At 44.4% G+C, this 19,575-nt stretch overlaps 1 protein-coding gene across 1 annotated transcript; it reads left to right on the top strand.

Moving 5' to 3' along the window:
• The first annotated feature begins 12,141 nt into the window (after positions 1-12,141).
• LOC142806544 (neo-calmodulin-like) lies at positions 12,142-13,851 on the top strand. Its single transcript, XM_075891274.1, has 2 exons — positions 12,142-12,737; positions 13,643-13,851. Exons 1-2 carry the CDS (start codon positions 12,255-12,257, stop codon positions 13,817-13,819), a joined length of 660 nt encoding a protein of 219 aa, XP_075747389.1. The 5' UTR covers positions 12,142-12,254; the 3' UTR covers positions 13,820-13,851.
• The last annotated feature ends 5,724 nt before the right edge of the window (positions 13,852-19,575 follow it).

Raw genomic sequence — 19,575 nt, 5'->3', positions numbered from 1 at the left:
GGTGGTAATATAATGATCGCTACAGTCAAAACATGTGTGTATGTGAATACAAAAAGGTTTACAATAGACGAACACGTGTAATAGTGAAGGAACAATATGAAACACCTACTAGCACAAACCGTTTATACTAGTCGGCGACTTCAATGTAAACGCCTTGAACCTCAGGTCCTCGCTTCGCCCACTACTCCTCGTAACTTTGTGGGGATGCGTAGATTTTTTGGAATATACTTTCATTGACGGGTTGACACTAAACAAGTAGCTCGATATGGTCTCCGAAAGCGTGAGCACGATCACTACTTTTTAGTAATTTCTCGTGTCACGATATACTACAACATTAGCCAGAGGCAAGTTCCGCTGAAGTCGAGGGCAAAGCTGTATAGCCAAAGGTCTCTTTATCTTTATCATAAAGATCGAATCTGTGCACACTAAAGACTGACATGCTGCTATCCAATGGAAGCAGTTAATGCCTAAGCGATGACTTAAGGAAGAACACATTGGTCCTCCAGTTGCTCACTGCTGCCCTTGTGCCTTTCCTGCGGATGTATATAACTATAAATATTGTCACATTAGCACCATTAACGATTATTTTACAATTTACTTATCAATATTTTCTTATGCCTTCAAGGTTTCCATTGTGATGTTTACAATGCAATGTCTAAGTTCTTGCCCAGTTCCCTAAAGCGCAAGTCATCACGTAACTGTTACAAATTGTGCTTCAGATAATCAGAATCCTCGTTTATACTTCAAAAATATCGATCCCATTGCTTGCATTCCTTTTGTACACTTTTCATTACCATGTCTAAATGGTTCTCGTTGCAGTTACCAGAGTTGCGGCAAGACTACAAAAAGAAAGAAGCTCAAGTGACATATCGGGCATCTACACGGCAAGAAGGAAAACAGCGGATCACAAAGCGTGCATGCGCCTGCTTCCTCTCGTCCTAAGTTTCCAAGTTTGAGCGACAGAGGGCTCCTCAAATCCGCCTCGCTCGAACTCTATTGCCGAGTATCGGCGAGCCAGTTTTTCTCCCGAACGCGTTATTTTCTGTCTTATTCAAGGCGTAATCATGCTTGGTTATACCAAACTAATTCAGTTGTAGCATTAAAGTAAAGTCTTTTGATAAGTACCCTGCCTGTAACATCCTTCTGCATCACCACTTTCTTGATGCATTTGTTTTGCTAAATTTCATATGTTTATATGGCAAACACACTCACAACTAGTTAAAACGTATAGGCTAAACGTTTGTGTGTGTGTGTGTGTGTTTTTGTGTGTGTGCGTGTGTGTGCGTGTTTGTGTGTGCGTGCTTGCATGCATGTGTGCGTGTGCTTGCGTGTGGGCGTGCGTGCGTGCATGTGTGTGTGTATCTGTGCGTGCGTGTGCGTGCGTGCGTGCGTGTGTGTGCGTGCGTGCGTGTGTGTGTGTGCGTGTGTGTGTGTGCGTGTGCGTGTGCGCGCGCGCGTTTGTGTGTGTGTGTGTGTGTGTGTGTGTGTGTGTGTGTGTGTGTGTGTGTGTGTGTGTGTGTGTGTGTGTGTGTGTGTGTGTGTGTGTGTGTGTGAAAAACCTTTTTCAAGAAAGGGGAGGATCGGGAGGACTGTCTGTTGCACGTCCAGCAGGCATCTGTCACCACTTCATGCGGCATGGCACCAGTCTACTAGTCGTGGTATGCCTTCACTACCAAGGTGCGCGGGATAACAAAGATGGAAGTCTCTAGTTTATGCTGCTGCACAGATACTGCTTACAAAGAAAAAAAAGAACAACCTCATGGTTACCATACATTAACCTATTTATTTTTGACATATCTGCTGTCGTTCCATCGTCTAAATCACTATGATGTAAACAATCTTTCATTTGAGCTCAAAAGGGACTATGAAATTATTCGCACTAAGCGGAGTTCAAATTCGCGCTCTTTTGCACTAGAATGTATGAAAAAGGCACGACACTGCGTGGGTCCTATCCAAGGAAGCCACTTCTGGACTCGTTATCACCAACTAGGCGATGCTACAGCTTTGTGGTGGGTGATTTCGTAAATTAGTTTTATGGCACTTCACCAACAAATAGAAATAATTGATCAGTTACCGTTACATCAGGAACAAAGACCCACATGCATTCATATAAGCAGTGCGTTAAGTGAAATATTTACGCCATTTTCGCACCGAAAACAGGTTTCTTTACGTGGCAGAGTTAACACATTCACCCAGGATAAATTGGTCGCTTGAATTTGCTTTCGTTTCTTTCTTCGCGCCTCCAAGAGCATCGCTCAGTTTGCCACACAGCTTCGGCTCAGCCGTGTCCTAATACTCATCTGCTGAGGAACGTTGCAATTTCCCAGTTTTGCATCTCTAGTAAATTTGGTTTTATTTCACAACCCATTTTGATCACTCTGAGCCGAATTCTGCGAGGAGTGATGGAAAACATGCGCTTCCAGTTTGAATTCACTGTTGTGGATATTAACGCATTCAAATTACATTGAGTCCCCCCCCCCCATGAAAAAATACAAGGCTGTGTCGGGAGAGAACCATCAGTTTGCATTGGCTCAGTTCAAAATAACGAGCTTCTACAGTGCACTCTACGAACACGATAAAGATAGGACAAAGGAATTGCTCGCTTGATAAAACTTCGGCGCAGCGATTCCTCCAAAAGTTTCCCGCCAGCTTTCGCTAATACAGAGCTTATCTCGAACGAACTTAAATGTGGCGGCAGCAGCGATTGGAAGAGGGAAGCCGAAGCAAGCCCAGATCAAAGCGTAGACGTGTAGTTCAGTCTCCTAAACAAAGATACGAGCGTCACATCAATAAATCTTAGTTTAAAAGCGTCAAGTATACCAGGCTACGGCATGCTCTCATTTCCTCTCTGAACGCGCGCACAAAAGCTGCCGTCATTGGTCATCTAAATCTGCTTGGCGTTCCGTCTAGTTATCACTGGGGATAACAAGAATGACGTCCCACCTTCCATGCCTCCCGGCACCTCACACACGCAATTTCACGGTGACATGTCCTGCGGACCACAATGGCAGTTCTCTGTCTCCTTAGAAAAGAACAATTCGTTTACCACGGGGCGATGGAGCGTGCGGGGATCAAGGGCCTCAGGGCGACCTTATCTCGAGTTCACTAAAAATGGTTCTTCAGGCATCGAAGCGGTGCATGGTGTCAGACCACCAGCACAATTCGCCGGTAAAACTGGAAAGAAGACGCGTGTATTATATGGTTTAGGCAATCGAGTGCTATACAGAGGACCGCGTGCGAAATGGCTTAGCTTACAGGGCCGCGTACACCACAAAATTGCTACTGGGTTGGATTTGTGCGTGTTTGAATTTGCTGGTTATTTTAGTTGTTCGCAGATGATGTCATATCTCCTTTTTTTGAACGTCAGCTCTGTTTTTTTTTTCTCGAACTCTTTGTACCCCATAGTTTCTTTCCTTTTAACTATATTTTTTGTGTGGTGCCATGGCGATGCAGAATTGATTCGACGCCTCGATTGAGGGGGCCTTTTTTTCTACGAGTTATAATCAAGGCCCTTCTACCCGCATGAGCATTGCATTGAGCAGGTTAAGATTGTAAAAACTGCACAATGAGCGAAATGTAAGTGAGATAAGAGAAGTACTTTAGTCATGAGGATTTTAGATAAGCGGTTATGAGCTCGATGTCTGGGATCCCAATTTCAGGGCTTCACTGACATGCTGCTGCGTGCCTGACGTGAACCAGAAACGCCAGCTATACCTCAGAGTCAGAGCTATGCAGCTGTGTCTACCATCGCCCGAAACTTAGAAAGACATACGCAGAAATTACATAAGAATATAAATAAGCCGTAGAACAACGTCCAAACAATTCGAATGTACATATATATATATAATATTTATAGTAAGCTTTTTTTGACGATTCAAGGCATCCTTACGTATCATACGTGCGCAGTCCGATTGCAATAGTTCTGAAACAGTGACACAAACTATAACAATCTTTATCATGATTAAAAACTATCACTAAGTTTAGTTACATCCTTAAGCACAATATAGAGGTGTTATAAAATGTGTCGCTGAGCCAAACTATGAAAATCGCATTGCACACGTATACAAGGAAGGATGTCCTTTATCATCTAAAAAAAGCACTGCAACAACAACTAAAACATATCCATTCGAGTGGCTCGTGTGTTATCCTACAGAATAATTACGCCTATATATAATTTCTACGTCTTTCTAGCATATCTTTTCCCGATGGAGCTGTTTATAGCCGAGGTAAAGCGGCATCGAGCATCCAAAAAGATTGGCGTTGCTGGGATGAGCCCCAGAAATTGGCTGAAGCTGACCAACGAGCCACTAAAAATAAATAAGCTGTCTAAAACTCGAATGCTCGCCAATCACTAAAGCGATCGCAAAGCGGTAGTCGATATTGGTAAGACGTTTCTTACGCTTTACCGCATCGGGTAACTAAAAAACAAATGTGCTACGTCTACCGCGGCGACCAAGATGTGAGCGTCAACCAAGAAGATAGCGAAGGTAGCGAAGAAAGCGAAGACAATTCCTACTTATCTAATAACAAACTGTGTACAGATATCATTGGATAAACTTATTTACTAATCAGCTAGATTCCTTCTATTGGGTATGAGCCATGTCCAGGGGAAAGCAACTACTACTACAGCTCAACTAATCTCCTGATCCTGCCACCCTGTTTTGATCCTTTTTGGGTGAACGCTACCAATACCAGGTCATCAGTATCGTCATCATCATTGAGTATGAGCTATGTTCGGAGGACTGCAACAATAGCGACGAAGATGTGTCTGAGATGAGGGAAGAAATCAACCAAACTAGTGTTGAAGTGGACACTGAGACGCATGAAGTTTAGCCTCGGACATGCGAAGAAATCAGTCGCGCGAGTGACCGAGGCAGCGGGACTGGCAAAGAATGTGTTGCTTTGCGAGAAATTGAGGGAGACAAAAAAAGACTTTCATTAGAAAGTGTACTTACTTTAACTGCCAAAAAACTAAGAAAGTAAAACCACCATTAGCGCCGATTTTCAGTGAATTCTGGGGCCGGAAAGTCGGTGAAGCTAGCTTCACTCTTTTTTAACTTGTGCTTTAACAGCTAACCTAGCAATACTGAAGTTATGTGAACAACGTGGCCAACGTTTTGTTAGACCAAACTCTCCCTCCTATACTGCACCGAACATGACAAACAGTTCGTTGGATTTGTACAATGCCATTGATTCAGTTTAGCTAAGAGGCTTTCACATATGAATGCGATTGCCCCGCCACGGTAGTCTAGTGGCTAAAATATACACTCGACTGCTGACCCGGCTGCGGCGGCTGCATTTTCGATGGAGGCGAAAATGCTGTGGCCCATGTGCTCAGACTTAGGTGCACATTAAAGAACCCCGGGTGGTCGAAATTCCCGGAGCCCTCTCATACAGCGCCCCTCATGCTCATGTGGTGGTATTTGGATGTTAAACCCCACATATTTATCATTAGAATTCGATTTCAGGAGTGTGCAAAAAAATTTCTGGGCTTCTAATTTTGGCTCTATTTTAGTACGTGTCAGCGTGCGTATTTGATCAGTGTTCTCTCAATGGAACCGTGCTCTAACGGACTTCGTGGTCATGAAGTATCCCTGAGAGACTTTCGAATACCTAAAACTCCAGAAGCTTCCATGCCTCAGCTGCTTGCCTGACCTTATGATCCGCACAATCAGTCAAGGACTTAAAACCGCAGCGCCCGCATTGTGTGGCTAGACTACCGGTCGTACCGAGTTTTAAGACATTATTGCAAGGTTCCTTTATGCTATCATTGAGGCGTGTGCTTATTTGTCCTAAAGATTGTTTCCTTTGTAACACGCATAACCGTAAGCATTACCTTTCATGCACGATACAAACTGCCCACGTTATTTTTTTATATACGGCAAGTACTTTTATGCGTGATATCATCAGCATCCTCATCAGCCTGACTACGTCCACTGCCAGACAAAGGCCTCTCCCATGTACCGCCAGTCAACTCGGTCCTGTCCCTGCTGCTGCCAACTTATAACCGCAAACGTCTTAACCTCATCTGCCCACCTAACCTTCTGTTTCCTCCTAACCCTCTTACCCTCTCTAGGAATCCAGTTAGGGATCCTTAATGACCAGCAATTATCCTGTCTACGCGCTACATGCCCGGCTCATGTCCATTTCTTCTTGATTTCAAGTATGATATCCTCAAACCTAGTTTGTTCCTTAATCCACTCTGCATTCTTCTTGTCTCTTAAGGTTACAACTATCATTTTCTTTCCATTGCTCGCTGCGTCATCCTCAATTTAAGCTGAACCCTCTTTGTAAGTCTCCAGGTTTCTGCTCCGTAGCTAAGTACCGGCATGATGCAGCTCTTATATACATTCCTATTGAGGTATGGTGGCAATATTCATGCCAAGATTTGAGAGTGCTCCACCCCATTCTTATTCTTCTGACTACTTCAATCTCGTGGTTTGGATCCGCGGTTATTACCTCTCTTAAGTAGACATAGTCTTTTACAATTTCAAGTGCATTATCACCTATCTCGTAGCGCTGTTCTCTTTCGGGGTTGTTGTACATTATTTTGTTTTCTGCAGATTAATTTCAAGACCCATCTTTCTGCTCTACTTATCTAACTCTGTCACTATGAGACGCCATTTATCCCCTGAGTTACTCAGCAATGCATGTCATCGGCGAAGCGCAGGTTACTAACTTACTCTTAATTAAATTGTGTCCCCAACTGTTCCCATTCCGGGCCTCTCAAAACTTGTTGTAAGCACGTAGTAAATAGCATTGGAGAGATTGTATCCCCCTGCCTTACACCATTCTTGATTGGTATTTTTTTGCTTTTTTTATGAAGCACTATGGTAGCAGTTGATCCCCTGTCGATGTCTTCCGGGATTTTATATATGCTTCGTCAACGCACTGATTCCGCAGTGTCTACAAGACTTCTGATATTTCTACTAAATCAAACGCATTCTCGTAATCTATGAAGGCAATATATAGTGGTTGGCTATATTCTGAGCATTTCTCTATTGCGTGATTGGTAGTATGAATGTGGTCGATCGTTGAGTAGCCTGTTCGAAATCCTGCTTGTTTCTTTGACTGATTGAATTCTAATGCTGTCTTAATTCTTTTGGCAATAACCTTTGTAAATAGCTTATATACTATGGAGATCAAGCTGATCAGCTGGTCCTTGTCATCTCCTTTCCTATGTGTTAAGATAATGTTAGCATTCTCTCAAGATTCTGGTACTCTTACCGTCAGGAGACTCCTCGTACGAAGGGTGGCTAGTTTTTCAAACACAATCTGTCTTTCATCTTTCCAGCAGATCTGATGTTACCTGATCCTCACCTGCAGCTATGCCTTTTTCCATGCTCTCCAAGGCTTTCTGACTTCTTTTATCATTACTGGTTGGGTACCATCTGGGTTTATATGTGGATTTTTACGTCCAAAACCACCATATGACTATGAGAGACGCCATCTGGGTCACTACTAGTTTTTATATAAAGGTCGTGGTTGTCCCGGCTACTCTACAGATCTCTGTAAAGCTCCTCCTCTATTTTAACTATCCTATCCATATTGGTCGTTATCTCGTCTTCCTTGTATCTCTGATTTTTGCCTATCCCAACTTTCCTCCGCACTGCTTTGACGCTTCCTCTGTTCTTCAGAGCGTGTTCAATTTTCTCCTGTTTATACCTTGTTATATCGGCTAGCTTGCGCCTATTAATCAACTTTGAAAACTCCACCAACTTTATTTTGTCTGTTGTACTTGAGGCTTTCATGATTTGACGCTTCTTAATGAGATTCTTCATTTCCTGGGACAGCTTGCCAGTGTCCTGTCTAACTACAGTACCTCCAACTTTCACTGTACACTCCGTAATGATACTCGTCAGATTATCATTCATTGCATCTACGCCGAGGTTTCTTTCCTCGATAAGAGCCGAGTATCTGTTCTAAAGTGCGACTCTGAATTCCTGTACTTTCGCTCTCAGCGCTAGCTCATTGCCTGGCTTCTTGCGTATCAGTTTCTGTCATTCCTTCTTTGAATCTAGGTGAATTCGAGACCGTACCATTCTGGTCACTGCATCGTACCTTGCCAAGCATTTCCACATTCTGCACGATGCCTAGGTGTGCACTCATTATAAAGTCTATTTCGTTCTTATTTTCGCCATTAGGGCTCCTCGTTAGAAGGTATTCGAAATCCGTAAATTATTGCGTTCTGCGAATTCTACTAGTAGCTCTCCTCTCGCGTTTCTGGTACCGATGCCACAATCTCCTACTGCCTGGTCTCCAGCCTGCTTCTTCCCTACCTTTGCTTTAAAGACTCTCATCAGTATTGTATACTGTGTTTTTAACTTTCTTATTGCCGATCCTACGTCTTCAAGAAGCTTTCAACTCACGCGTCATCATAGCTGGATGTAGGTGCATAGGCCTCTACCGCCTTCATCTTGTATCTCTTATCGAGTTTACTTGCGATACTTAGCACCCTTTCTTTAATGCTTTAGTATTCCTCTATGTTGCCAGCTATGTTTCTGTGGAGAAGGAACCCCACTCCCAGTTCTCTTCTGTCAGCCAAGCCCCGATAGCAAAGAACATGCCCATTGCGTAACACCGTATAGGCCTTATTTGTCCTCCTAACCTCACTGAGCCCTATTACATCCCATTTAACACCATCTAGCTCCTCGAATTGTACAGCTATACTTGCCTCACTAGATAGTGTACTAGCGTTAAACGTTGCCAAGTTCAGGTGTGATAAGTGTGATATGTTGAAGCTTAATCACAACTCAAAATGTTTCAATAGGGCGGAGGAAGTAGTGTCTACGTCATTCATGCCTCATGAGTTTTATGAGGATGGTAGCCAACTTTATCTAAATATGACCCTATGGCATGATTGTGAAGCAGAATCAAGACTTTCTTAACAAGCTTTTTTATGCGCTGCCGACCATAATCGTCAGCAGCTTCGAAGTGTCCTCAGCTACGGGATCGCCTTGTCACAAAGAGAAAGAGTAGCCAACAAACTAGAAAAACTAGCCAGAAGCATTCCACTTTAAGCTACAGGTAGTGAAAGTAGCCAGAAACAGCCTAACATGTGAAAACAATGACAACTTGCTGGTCATTATTTTGCTCAACAAATCTTCATTACGAGTCTCAATTCGTTTCCACATCCCTCCTAACTTTAGTGAACACATGTTCAGCCAGTTATCAGCACTGTTTCACATATACGAGTAGTATATAGATATAAATAAGGTCCATGACGATCAATAACAAAGCGCTACATTATGATCAGCAAGACTTATAACATAACCCATCAACTTCATATTTTGAGAGAAAATATTTCAGGGATTCCATCAGTGGTTGGTGTATACAGAACTGTCCGACGGCCAACGACTCTACATTTTAACAATAACCAGTTTGTCGCAGTTATTTCAATGTCTACAAACACATCTCCCCGTAGTAAGACGTCACGCCGCATTTGAACATGTCTGTCGCGTTATTACCCCCAAACCCCATGTAGACTTGTAATCATTTCGAAAAGCATGTTATGCTGTCTTCGTCCTTAGTTATTCTTCCCAAATGCATATTGCTTTATCTTGTAGCCTGATGGCCATCAATAGTTCTTTCATTTGCCTGTAAACCAATGTGAAGTCCGTGTTGTAAGCTTTTGGGCTTCAAGATCCTGGCATCTGGAGCTTCTGCTAACGATGCTACCTACAGAAGTGTAGATGAAATGACAAGGTTCTGTTTGGCATCGAATAGGTTGTCGCCAGACTTGGAGGTCATTGTTTCCAGATTGCCACAGAGCCTGGCGGCTATGTTTTCTCGTACAGTTTAAGCTTCCCTGCGATGTTGTCACATCGGCACTAGCTGTTTTTCAAGTGTACATGGTGTGCCCACGTCACTAGAGTGCCGGTAACCAACATGCCGCTTCGGGGTTCTCAGTGTTTTGCAAGCGTCCGGGATGTACCCGTGTCCCTAGGGCGCCAACTACATACGTGCCGCTTCGGGGTTGTCAGTATTTTTCCAGCATCCGTGGTGAGCACGAGTCACCCAGGTCATCGCACAGGTACACACAGCTACGCACAGCAGTGAAGGTATTTTACTTCGGCGACAACGATGTACGCTGCCCACGCTAGTTGCGGAGTTTTACGACGCTGTTGAGTTCCCCCGGTGAATCCTTTGTTGTCTTAACTCGCAAATTCCCCAATTCCGAGTCACAATTGAGTCTGATTGGTTATTATTAGCTTAAAACGGACAGCGGAAAAAAAGAAGGCTCACATTTTTGTAACACACATTGGCCGCTAAATAAAGCGAACAGACCGCACAGACACAACGGATTTAACAGGAACTACACGGCAAAGCCGGAACTGCAGGGGTAAATACCCTAAGTCTAGCAACCAACTTATGTGACACCAAACAGAACCTTGGAGATAAAATCTTCCCTTTTGCCGCATCAACGTATGCCATACGACACTCACGCATACAAGTGACAAAAGCAAACACACTAAGCGACATTTGCAGTCGACTGCTGCTGTGCTCGTTGAAATCATTGTTCTTCAGCCCTTGTTGTCGCCTTTCCACTTGTGGTAAATACCCTTTTAATGAATCTTGTTTTTCATCTCTTCCTCTCTTTGACTCGTGCTCATTTCGCCATAGTTTGCGTTTTGCAGTCAAATTTCATTTGCGGTATGTTTTTCTATGCCAAATTCTTTTTCAACCGTCAACACAAAGCACGTGCTCATTACGAGATTAGCATCATTATCATCATCATTGTTGGTGGTGGTGGTGAAACATTTATTGAATGTTGTCGCTATCGTCAGGGGCCAAGTATTAGCTTTTCGATGTTATATTTGTCTCATACACTGAAACTATACGCACAATAAGCAGTTATACGGTTTGAAAGCTGCACCGGGTAGGCTGATCCTCTGTTGCGAAAATCAGCAGTTTGACTGTTGCATCAAACACAGGTGGCATAGGGTAAAAAATGCGGGTGTCACATGTGGTCAAATAAAAAATGCTTGAGACGCGGGCGAAACTACGTCGTGGCCCGCACTCATTACATCGTCTCACTAGAGACCCATTGTGCCTAGGTAACCTATGGTAGTTTTCAACTTTTGACCTTAATAAAACGCGAGAGGAACAGCCCAAGAAAGGCTAGAATTCTGTGTACGCACTTTGGCGGCTCGCAAATATTTTGGGTCCCCCTATACTTCTTGGCACCACATTTTCAAATCTCTCTAGCTACCTGGATGAGTAGAAACATGTATAAAATTGCAGAATAAAATTTTTCTCTATGTAACAAAAATGGCTGGTCGTGAAATAAAATTAAGTGATATTCAATATCAACAGCCGAGATTTAGTGCGAGCAGAGTGGCAAATATGTGTCGCATGCTGCGACTGCATTCTCTCTTCTCTCGTCTTGACGAAAGCGCTGAAAGCTGAGCAGGCGAGGATGGAACGGGGAAGGAAGGTAGGTTACGTGCGCCTCGCGACTTTGAACACTCCTTTTTTCTTTTCTTTTTTTTTCGAATACGTGGCTTCTCAGTGCATTCGTGCACATACGTGTGGGCAAGAACAGGTCTCTTGCGGTGGCCCCTCTAACGACCAAGTGGCTAATGAAATGGCTGAGACAAGTCATTTTTGAGCTTGTGTCATTTGTTGAAATAATAGAAAGTATTTTTTGGCTCTTTTCGAAATCATATTGTGAATTCCAGGCCACGTGCTGCGCTATAATATTTCGCTCGCGTGCTCTCGCGAGCTTCGACTTCCGATCGGCAGCGTCTTCTGGCACTGCTCAAAAAGTGTTGCCGGGCCCCTTCAGAAAGCTGAGTAATATGAAGAATTCCCAAATTGGTGGATATGTTACGGTTTACATCGGTAGCACTGAACCAAAAGGGAGGTTTGAGATTGCTATTTTTATTTCGAGAGAGCTTTAACAAGCGGGCATGATCTAGACGCAATCTTTGGTTGACAGCTTGACATGACACATGATTCCGTCTTTCATTTAAACAGAAGCATGTGGGTATATTCTGGGTTACCTTCACTACTGTTACTTTTATACTTACAAAACGCCTATTAACCAAACAAATCTCATATTCTAGTCCTAAGTTGTCAGATATTGGACTATACGTGATATATTCATTTACCGTGTCTGATTCCAGGACACCTCGCTTGTCACGGGTAGCGGATCAACAGCAAAGTACAATATCACGATCATCATCCCGGCGTGTCACCTTCTTCTAAAGTGCAGCAGCTGCGGTGGCGGCGTCGGAGTGCAAGTCACGGCCATGAAGCGCTCCCCGCCGACTCACTGGCTTGAAGAAAGCCAAATACCGAACGCCGATGCTCCGGCGGGATCGCCGGCGAAAAAGGCGCATCTCAAAGAGGCATTGAAAAGGCTAATCGACGCCGGTAGCACAAATGACGGCCCCGCCCCCAAGGTCAGCAGAAACGGCGCTGCTCATGTTAGCGGCGGCATAGAAGTGACTGCCACGGGCGGTTCGGAGCTCTCCGAGTCGAATACCGCGAATCTCCGCGAAATTTTCGCCATGTTCGACAGGGACGGTGATGGAGAAATAAGCCCCGACGAGCTGGACTTCATGATGCAAGCCTTGGGTGAAAACCTCAGCCTAGCCGAGATCGAAGAGATAATCGCTGAAGCGATTATCACCAATGGCAACGGCACCATCGACTTCCCAGAGTTCGTCGCTATTACAAGCGACCCTATCCTTACGATGTCCGAAGAAGAAGGCATTCGTGAGACATTCCGGGTGAGCACATTTACTCTTTGGTTGTCCGTATTTGCCCTCCACCGTGATTACTTGCTTGGATCTCATCAAGCAATCAGTTGACGATACACAAGAGGGCATGGTAACAGCATTATGTGACGCTTCGTGGACGTGCGTAAATTCCACCAGTCACAGGAATATTGAGGCCATGATATCGTAGACGGATGCTCGTCTCAATTAAAGTAAACACGAGAGACCACTGGAAAGAAAAAGCCGTTCCGTTTCAGCCGCATGCCGCCTAATATGCTTCCATAGTGATGGCGTCTGCCTTGCCAAAACTAAAGGCCAATGAAGAGATTCGGCGACTAGGATGCTTATCAGAATGCAGAATACATTCACTCCTTTCTCTGTTGCGATTAGGTCATTGCGTAGAAACGACGTGCCCACGTGGAATCATTGCAACGTCTATGTCATTTCGCCCACCTATGTTTACTATCAAATGAAGTTACTGGTGGGCAAAGTAGCTGGCTAAATAAGCTAAGATGGGTTGAACTCTGGAACCATTTGACCCCTGACGATGGCATGCTTTTAGCACCCACTGCAGTGTTCTCACATCTTAGCCACAGGCGCGAAGAAAAACGCATAAATGCCACTCATTTTTACACGAGAGATCGCATGTACGCCGTAAAATATTTGAGTATAAAACCGTAAGGTAATATACAAGGTGTGCCATGTACCTCTAAGCAGAGTTCAAAAGCCTGGTGATTCACGAAATGACGACGCGTTAAACTGAATCTCCTGTGCTACTGTATAGAGTTTGTCACAGTTTTGTTTTCGGCCTAATTGCTTTATTAGCAGAAACTATTCTGAGCAGAGAGTGAACGTTTGTGTGTGCTAGGTACGTGTGTGTACGTGTGATGTGCATTTTACCTCTATTGCTCACGAAGGTGTTCGACCGAGACGGGAAGGGCTTCATCAATGCCACTGACGTTCGCCATATCATGACCGTGTTGGGCCAGCAGTTGACGGACAAGGAAGTCTTCGAAATGATGCACGAAGCCAACTTCGACGTAGATGGACAAATCAGCTATGAAGAGTTTGTAGCGCTGATTACGTCTACGTAAATGTCGAAATAAATTGGCTTTGGGACGTTAAACTGAAAACAAATAATTTATTATATTTGTTATTGCTATTGAGCCCTCATGCACCATTTATTGGCAACCATATCAGAAAGCTAATATTCGTTAGGGCTTATTATCCCAACTTGAGACAGCACATTCTCAATCAGTAAGAAGCACTGTTAGAAATACACGGACAGTTTATCTTTATAAATAGATTCCGTGAATACACATTGCGAAAGAATACATTCGTATGTAGAAGGCCTATAGAATACAACTCGCAAATTGTAGGTTCTAAAAATAATCTAGTATTTCATCAGTGGTTGGGGTAGAGGACTATCAGACGGCTCGTGTCATTATACGTCTGCTATGGCCAAGGTCCTCAGGGATTATATGAATGGCTACAAAAACAAGTTACTTCAGTAAGACGTCACGCCTGAATTAAACACCCCTGTTAGCTTATCACCAGAAAAAAAGGACAGCTGAAAGTGCTCTCTGCAGAAAGCCAATTTTGCCATCCTTCTATTTAGTTGTTACGAATTTCTCGTGCATACTGTTTTATCATTTAGTGACATAACCATCCATTTTTTTTTCATCTGGACTACATTGGAGATCGCGCTACAAACCTGTCTTTTGCACCTCGAGATATTGATATCCCACGCAGCAACTCGCGATGCTTCCACCTACCGACGTGCTAAACAGCCTTGTCCTTTTGGCGCGTCCGCCGATGATGCACGAGACTCGGACAAGTGAAGAAAATCAACACATGCAGTGACATTTCCACCCGAGTGTTTTTGTTGCTTGGGGTGTGTCCTTTCTGCGGTAGTCTGTCTCCCGTCATTCACAATGCCAGCTATTTCATTTAATTTTTGTTTGAAATGTGAGGCATTGATTTGCGCGCTGCAGGCACTTAAGCGTATCTATCTATCTATCTATCTATCTATCTATCTATCTATCTATCTATCCGTCCGTCCGTCCATCCGTCCGTCCGTCTGTCGGTCCGTCTGTCGGTCCGTCCGTCCGTTCGTCCGTCCGTCCGTCCGTCCGTCTGTCTGTCTGTCTGTCTGTCTGTCTGTCTGTCTGTCTGTCTGTCTGTCTGTCTGTCTGTCTGTCTGTCTGTCTGTCTGTCTGTCTGTCTGTGGGCAAACATCTGTGCCCTCTCGTGATCACCCCTTTAGCCAAGGGTAAACCAAAATTTGTGTGGGAAGGTATAAAATGCCTTCCCGAGTATGACTGTCTGTTCATCACATGAAATATGTCACAATACCGTCACGTATATTGCCAAACCCTTTCCGCCAGACCCGTGTGGCGTGCACGTATAACAGAGGCCATTATGGGTCACAGATGAGTTTATATCTATCACCCGAACGGCGTGATGAGACATTGCTCATTTTAATTCGAGAGCGTTATAAAAAAACTGAAATGGGCAACGTTGAACCGACAAGAATAAATGTTAGGACCCAGCAGGAGTCGAAACCAAGCACTCTGCATGGCAGTCAAGTACTCTAGCACAGATACATGCGAGGTCTCGGAACTGGTGTTTGAATAGACCCTAATGTTTGTGAACGTTCATTGGGGTTTCAGCGCTGGCTATTCAATTTTGTGAACAATACATATCCACTCCAATGATGAAGCCGTCACGACTGGTGAACGTCAATTGAGGTTAAACGCCATTCTTTGAAGTTGATTTCTGTAGCAGTGACCAAGTGTATACCATCCTCGCGAGCACAAGTGCTACTTATGAGCTTACCGCTTCTAGTTTTGTTATACTCATGCTATTTTTGGCATCGTTACGTAACTGCAAACAACTTGTTGTATAAAACATATGCGACTGGTCAACATATCTTCATGTGTACAACATTTGCACATATATTTAGCCTTCTTTCATATCACTCCGTTCAATAAAAAATTTACGTCACAGCTCCCTTCCCTCTGAATGCTTCGCATAAGATCCATTCTCAAGATACGCGTGATCTGCCAAATGTTACATCTACTTTTCTTCGGCTCACACTGATTCAACTAGTAATGTTTTATCATTTGAAGTAATTACGAACAGTTTTATTTGGAGTATGAGTACGAACACCAAGTTCTTTGTCAACCCCCCACCGATCCAGGAGTTCTTGTTCACATATTACCTGTGGTGCACACCCCTGGCTGAAGGTTGGCGAAGAATTCATTGGTTTTATGAAATAATATCAAGTATTGGATAATATTAAGTTTTAGAATACCGTACTGTTTGTGATGCAATCATCTTTGACATCGTAATTTGTGTTCATTGTGATCGTCTACAGTGTATCATATGTCACCATCATCTCTATTCAATTTTGTGAAAAATTGGTACTATGTGTACAGTAAATATTTAAAGAATATGTATACCCAATAAAACACGGATAAATTGTTGCAGAAAATTGTTGAACATAAAAGGAATGCGGCTGGTGGTCAAAAATATAAATATTAGATACATAAGATTTAACGCTGCGCACCCTATATGACGAAAACACTCCATCACTGCCGCTCTTTTCTATCATGCAATGCGCATCTGCGCTGAGACTTCCCTGCGCAAGCAAGAGTTAGCTGTGATAAGGAAGGACCTCTCCAGCAACGGCTATCCTTCACAGTTCCTGAGGACTCATTAATTGTGGTCTTCAGTTGCTTGTTTTAAAGAGGTGGTTCGGGAAGCTGACAGGCCAAAACGTGTTTCTGTACCCTATACGCGCAAGGCGTCATAGAGGCACTTGCAAGAGCGTTTGGTACATATGGAGTAATAATCGCCATGTAGAGACCTGCAAGCTAAAGCAGAAACTCGTGCGCCTAAAAGACCGTCTGTAAAGCTCAAGACTTCCAGTTGTTCTCTACAAGATACCGTGCCAAGATTGTGACGCATCCTGCATAGGTGAAACTGGAAATTTAAAAAGAATCCAGCAGCACCAGATTGTAGGCTAGTGTTCTCAGATTTGGGTGCACGTCAAAGAAGCTCAGGTGGTCGAAATTCCTGGACCTCTCCACAAGGGCGTCTCTCATAATCATATGGTGGTTTTGGCACGTTGAACCCCACATATAAATCAATCAAAGCAGCACCAGAACGATGTCAAGAAAGGTAATGCAATCTGGAACGTTTTGGCGGATCACTATTTGAGCAGTAGCCACTTCATCGACAGGGATTCCGCGAGCACAATCGCTACTAATAATGAGAATTGTCATGGTTTAACGTCCCAAAACTACGATATGATTATGAGAAATTTTGACGCCATTTGCATGAGTAGTATACATATATTGCACCTTCGAGCAGAGGAGGCGCTGCTTTGGGCAACGAAGACATGCATCGCATGCAAACTGCTGAACTTTGCTGCCTCATTTTATAGCTGTAATGCTAAAGAGTTTGTTTCTCGGAAATTTTGGTGTCGGTGGCGTCTTTCGTTGTGAGCAAAACAGAAGTGGTGACTGACAGAATGTGAGAGGGACTTGAGGGAGTCCCAACTTGCTCCACTATTGTATCGCAGGTGATAGGGGAGAGGAAAAAATATAATTTATTAACAAAAAGGGTAACAAATTAAAAAGAACTGACTGCAAAAATTTGAGGTATATAAAATATATTGCAGCCGAACGGCAGTTTTCACTTTATGTTTTCTGTGTGTCACTGTCTTGGTCTCCGCGCCCGCCGCTATGGTCTATAGTGGCTAAGATACTCGGCTGCTGACCCGCATGTCGCGTGATTTTGATCTCCGCCGAGAAGTTGAAGCTGAAGGGTCTCTTGTTGGGCCTGTCAGTACATATCTTGAAATATAGGAACCCGGCATTCAGTAAACACGCACACAAGAAGATAAATAAGATGACCACACACGCTGGGAACCCAGCATGTGTAGTCGTCTTCTTGTTTTGTGTTTGCACGCGCTTTTCGAGGTAAGGGTTAATTGATTCTAAGTGAAGGCAGACTATGGCGATTGGAAAAGGGACAGTGCATGTGTTGATATGACTATCCCGTTCAACTCTTGACGGCGAACTTTAAAGGTCGACAAAGTTTTCAATAAATTGTGCGTCTTACTTGCCAAATTACAATCTTAAGGGACGCCTTTAAGGCATCCATCTAAATGCGACCTCAGCGGCAGGCATCGAACCCATGACCTTACGGTAAGCTCCCAGGCACCGTAAGCACAGTACCGCAGCGCCAGTAGGACAAGTGCTGATTATGAAATACTTTCAGTGGCTTTAGATAATAGTCCTCATTGTCATCCTTTATAATGTTTGGCTTGTCGCTGTTATTTTGTCCCATTCAATCGAAAAAATCACAGCATATCCACGGAGTGAACGATGATAAGCAGGTTGAAGCGCCCGTCCATCTGTCCGTCCGTTCGTGCGTTCATCCATCCCTCTGTCTATCTGTCACTATCACTAGCGCAACCAGCTGATTGAATCATAAAACTAGGTGATTATGAACCGGTCACAGATATGCATGGACAGACCCACGGATTTAGGAACTTTACCCTGAAGTACGTACTGTGTTTGGGGAAAGTGGGTAACGATTTCGAGTACTAGGTACTCAACTATGTGAGAGCTAAAAGCCGTCCCGTGGGCTTCACGCTTGATGAGGTCCTGTTGACAAAAATTACCCTTTCACAGTTACAAAATTGCTGCGCTCACCGCGAGAATACTCCTGGTAATGGAGGAAGCGCGCAAAAAAAATATGCTGCTGACGACGCCACCTCAATGTTCCCACACCAAATGCTGTGGAAACTTCATTGGTTTCAAAGGGCCCTTGAACACCATTTGATATTTTTTACCGACCTTTCAAGTATACTGAGCTGCTAACCAGCAGGTCGCGGCATCGAATCCCGGCTGCGGCGGCTGCATTTTCGATGGAGCCGAAAATGCTCTATGCCCGTGTGCTCAGCCTTGGGTGCACGTTTCTGCAGCCCCCCCCCCTCCCCCCGCTATGGCGTCTCTCATTATCATATGGTGAATTCGAGACGTTAAACCTCACATATCAATCAGTTCTTTCAAGTAAGCACGCGTATCGTATACAAAATACCGTCACAATCAACGGTGCCACATGTGACAGCTTCAAAAGCCTCGGGCACGCCAAGAATTTTATAGGAAACGATTACTTCCCCTCTTTGGGCCTTTCCGGCTTCCCATTGGCGCGCGTGATGTCAACACATTGACTGTGCAATGCTGTGGGCAACCGATGCTGCAATTGGTCCAACGGGAGCCTGCGAGTATACCTGAAGCTGCCCTGCGGGCGCTTATTGGTGTTCGTCGTGTCGCCATCTCATGCGCGCTTACTTTCGCTATAGCCACGCATAGACCACACGAGCACGTGTACTAATGACGACATTACCGCGAGATGGCTAACAATGAACAGGCAAACATTGCAGAACGTATATACGCACCCACATAGTCGCCACGATCTGTGGAAGGCGGGGTGACGACGGCTCCCCGTGAATAGCGGAGGTGGGCATGCACGGGTACATTAAGTAGCCGATCCGTTGAAGGCGTGCACACCGCACAGCGTTCATGCAAGCACGATTCGTAGGAGCACAGGTCGGCACAAGAGCGCTTAGCCGAGAAGCACGGAGTTTATAGAGTCGCGGCGACGGGAAGTGCGCACTATTTCGAAAAGCGTCAGTGATGATGGTGTGTCACGTGAGATTAGGAGTGCATTCTGGAGTTGCAGAGTGGACAAAGTAGCTTTGGGATAGGAGACTAGCAGACCAGCGCAGGGTAGCGAAGGAAATAGTGCGACGAGCCCTCACAGCGTCTCGGCC

This window comes from Rhipicephalus microplus, chromosome 1, assembly GCF_043290135.1.
Source record: "Rhipicephalus microplus isolate Deutch F79 chromosome 1, USDA_Rmic, whole genome shotgun sequence".
NCBI classification, from domain to species: Eukaryota; Metazoa; Arthropoda; class Arachnida; order Ixodida; family Ixodidae; genus Rhipicephalus; species Rhipicephalus microplus.
The sequence above is the reverse complement of the archived record's forward strand: the minus strand, read 5'-3'. Positions and strand labels throughout refer to the sequence as shown.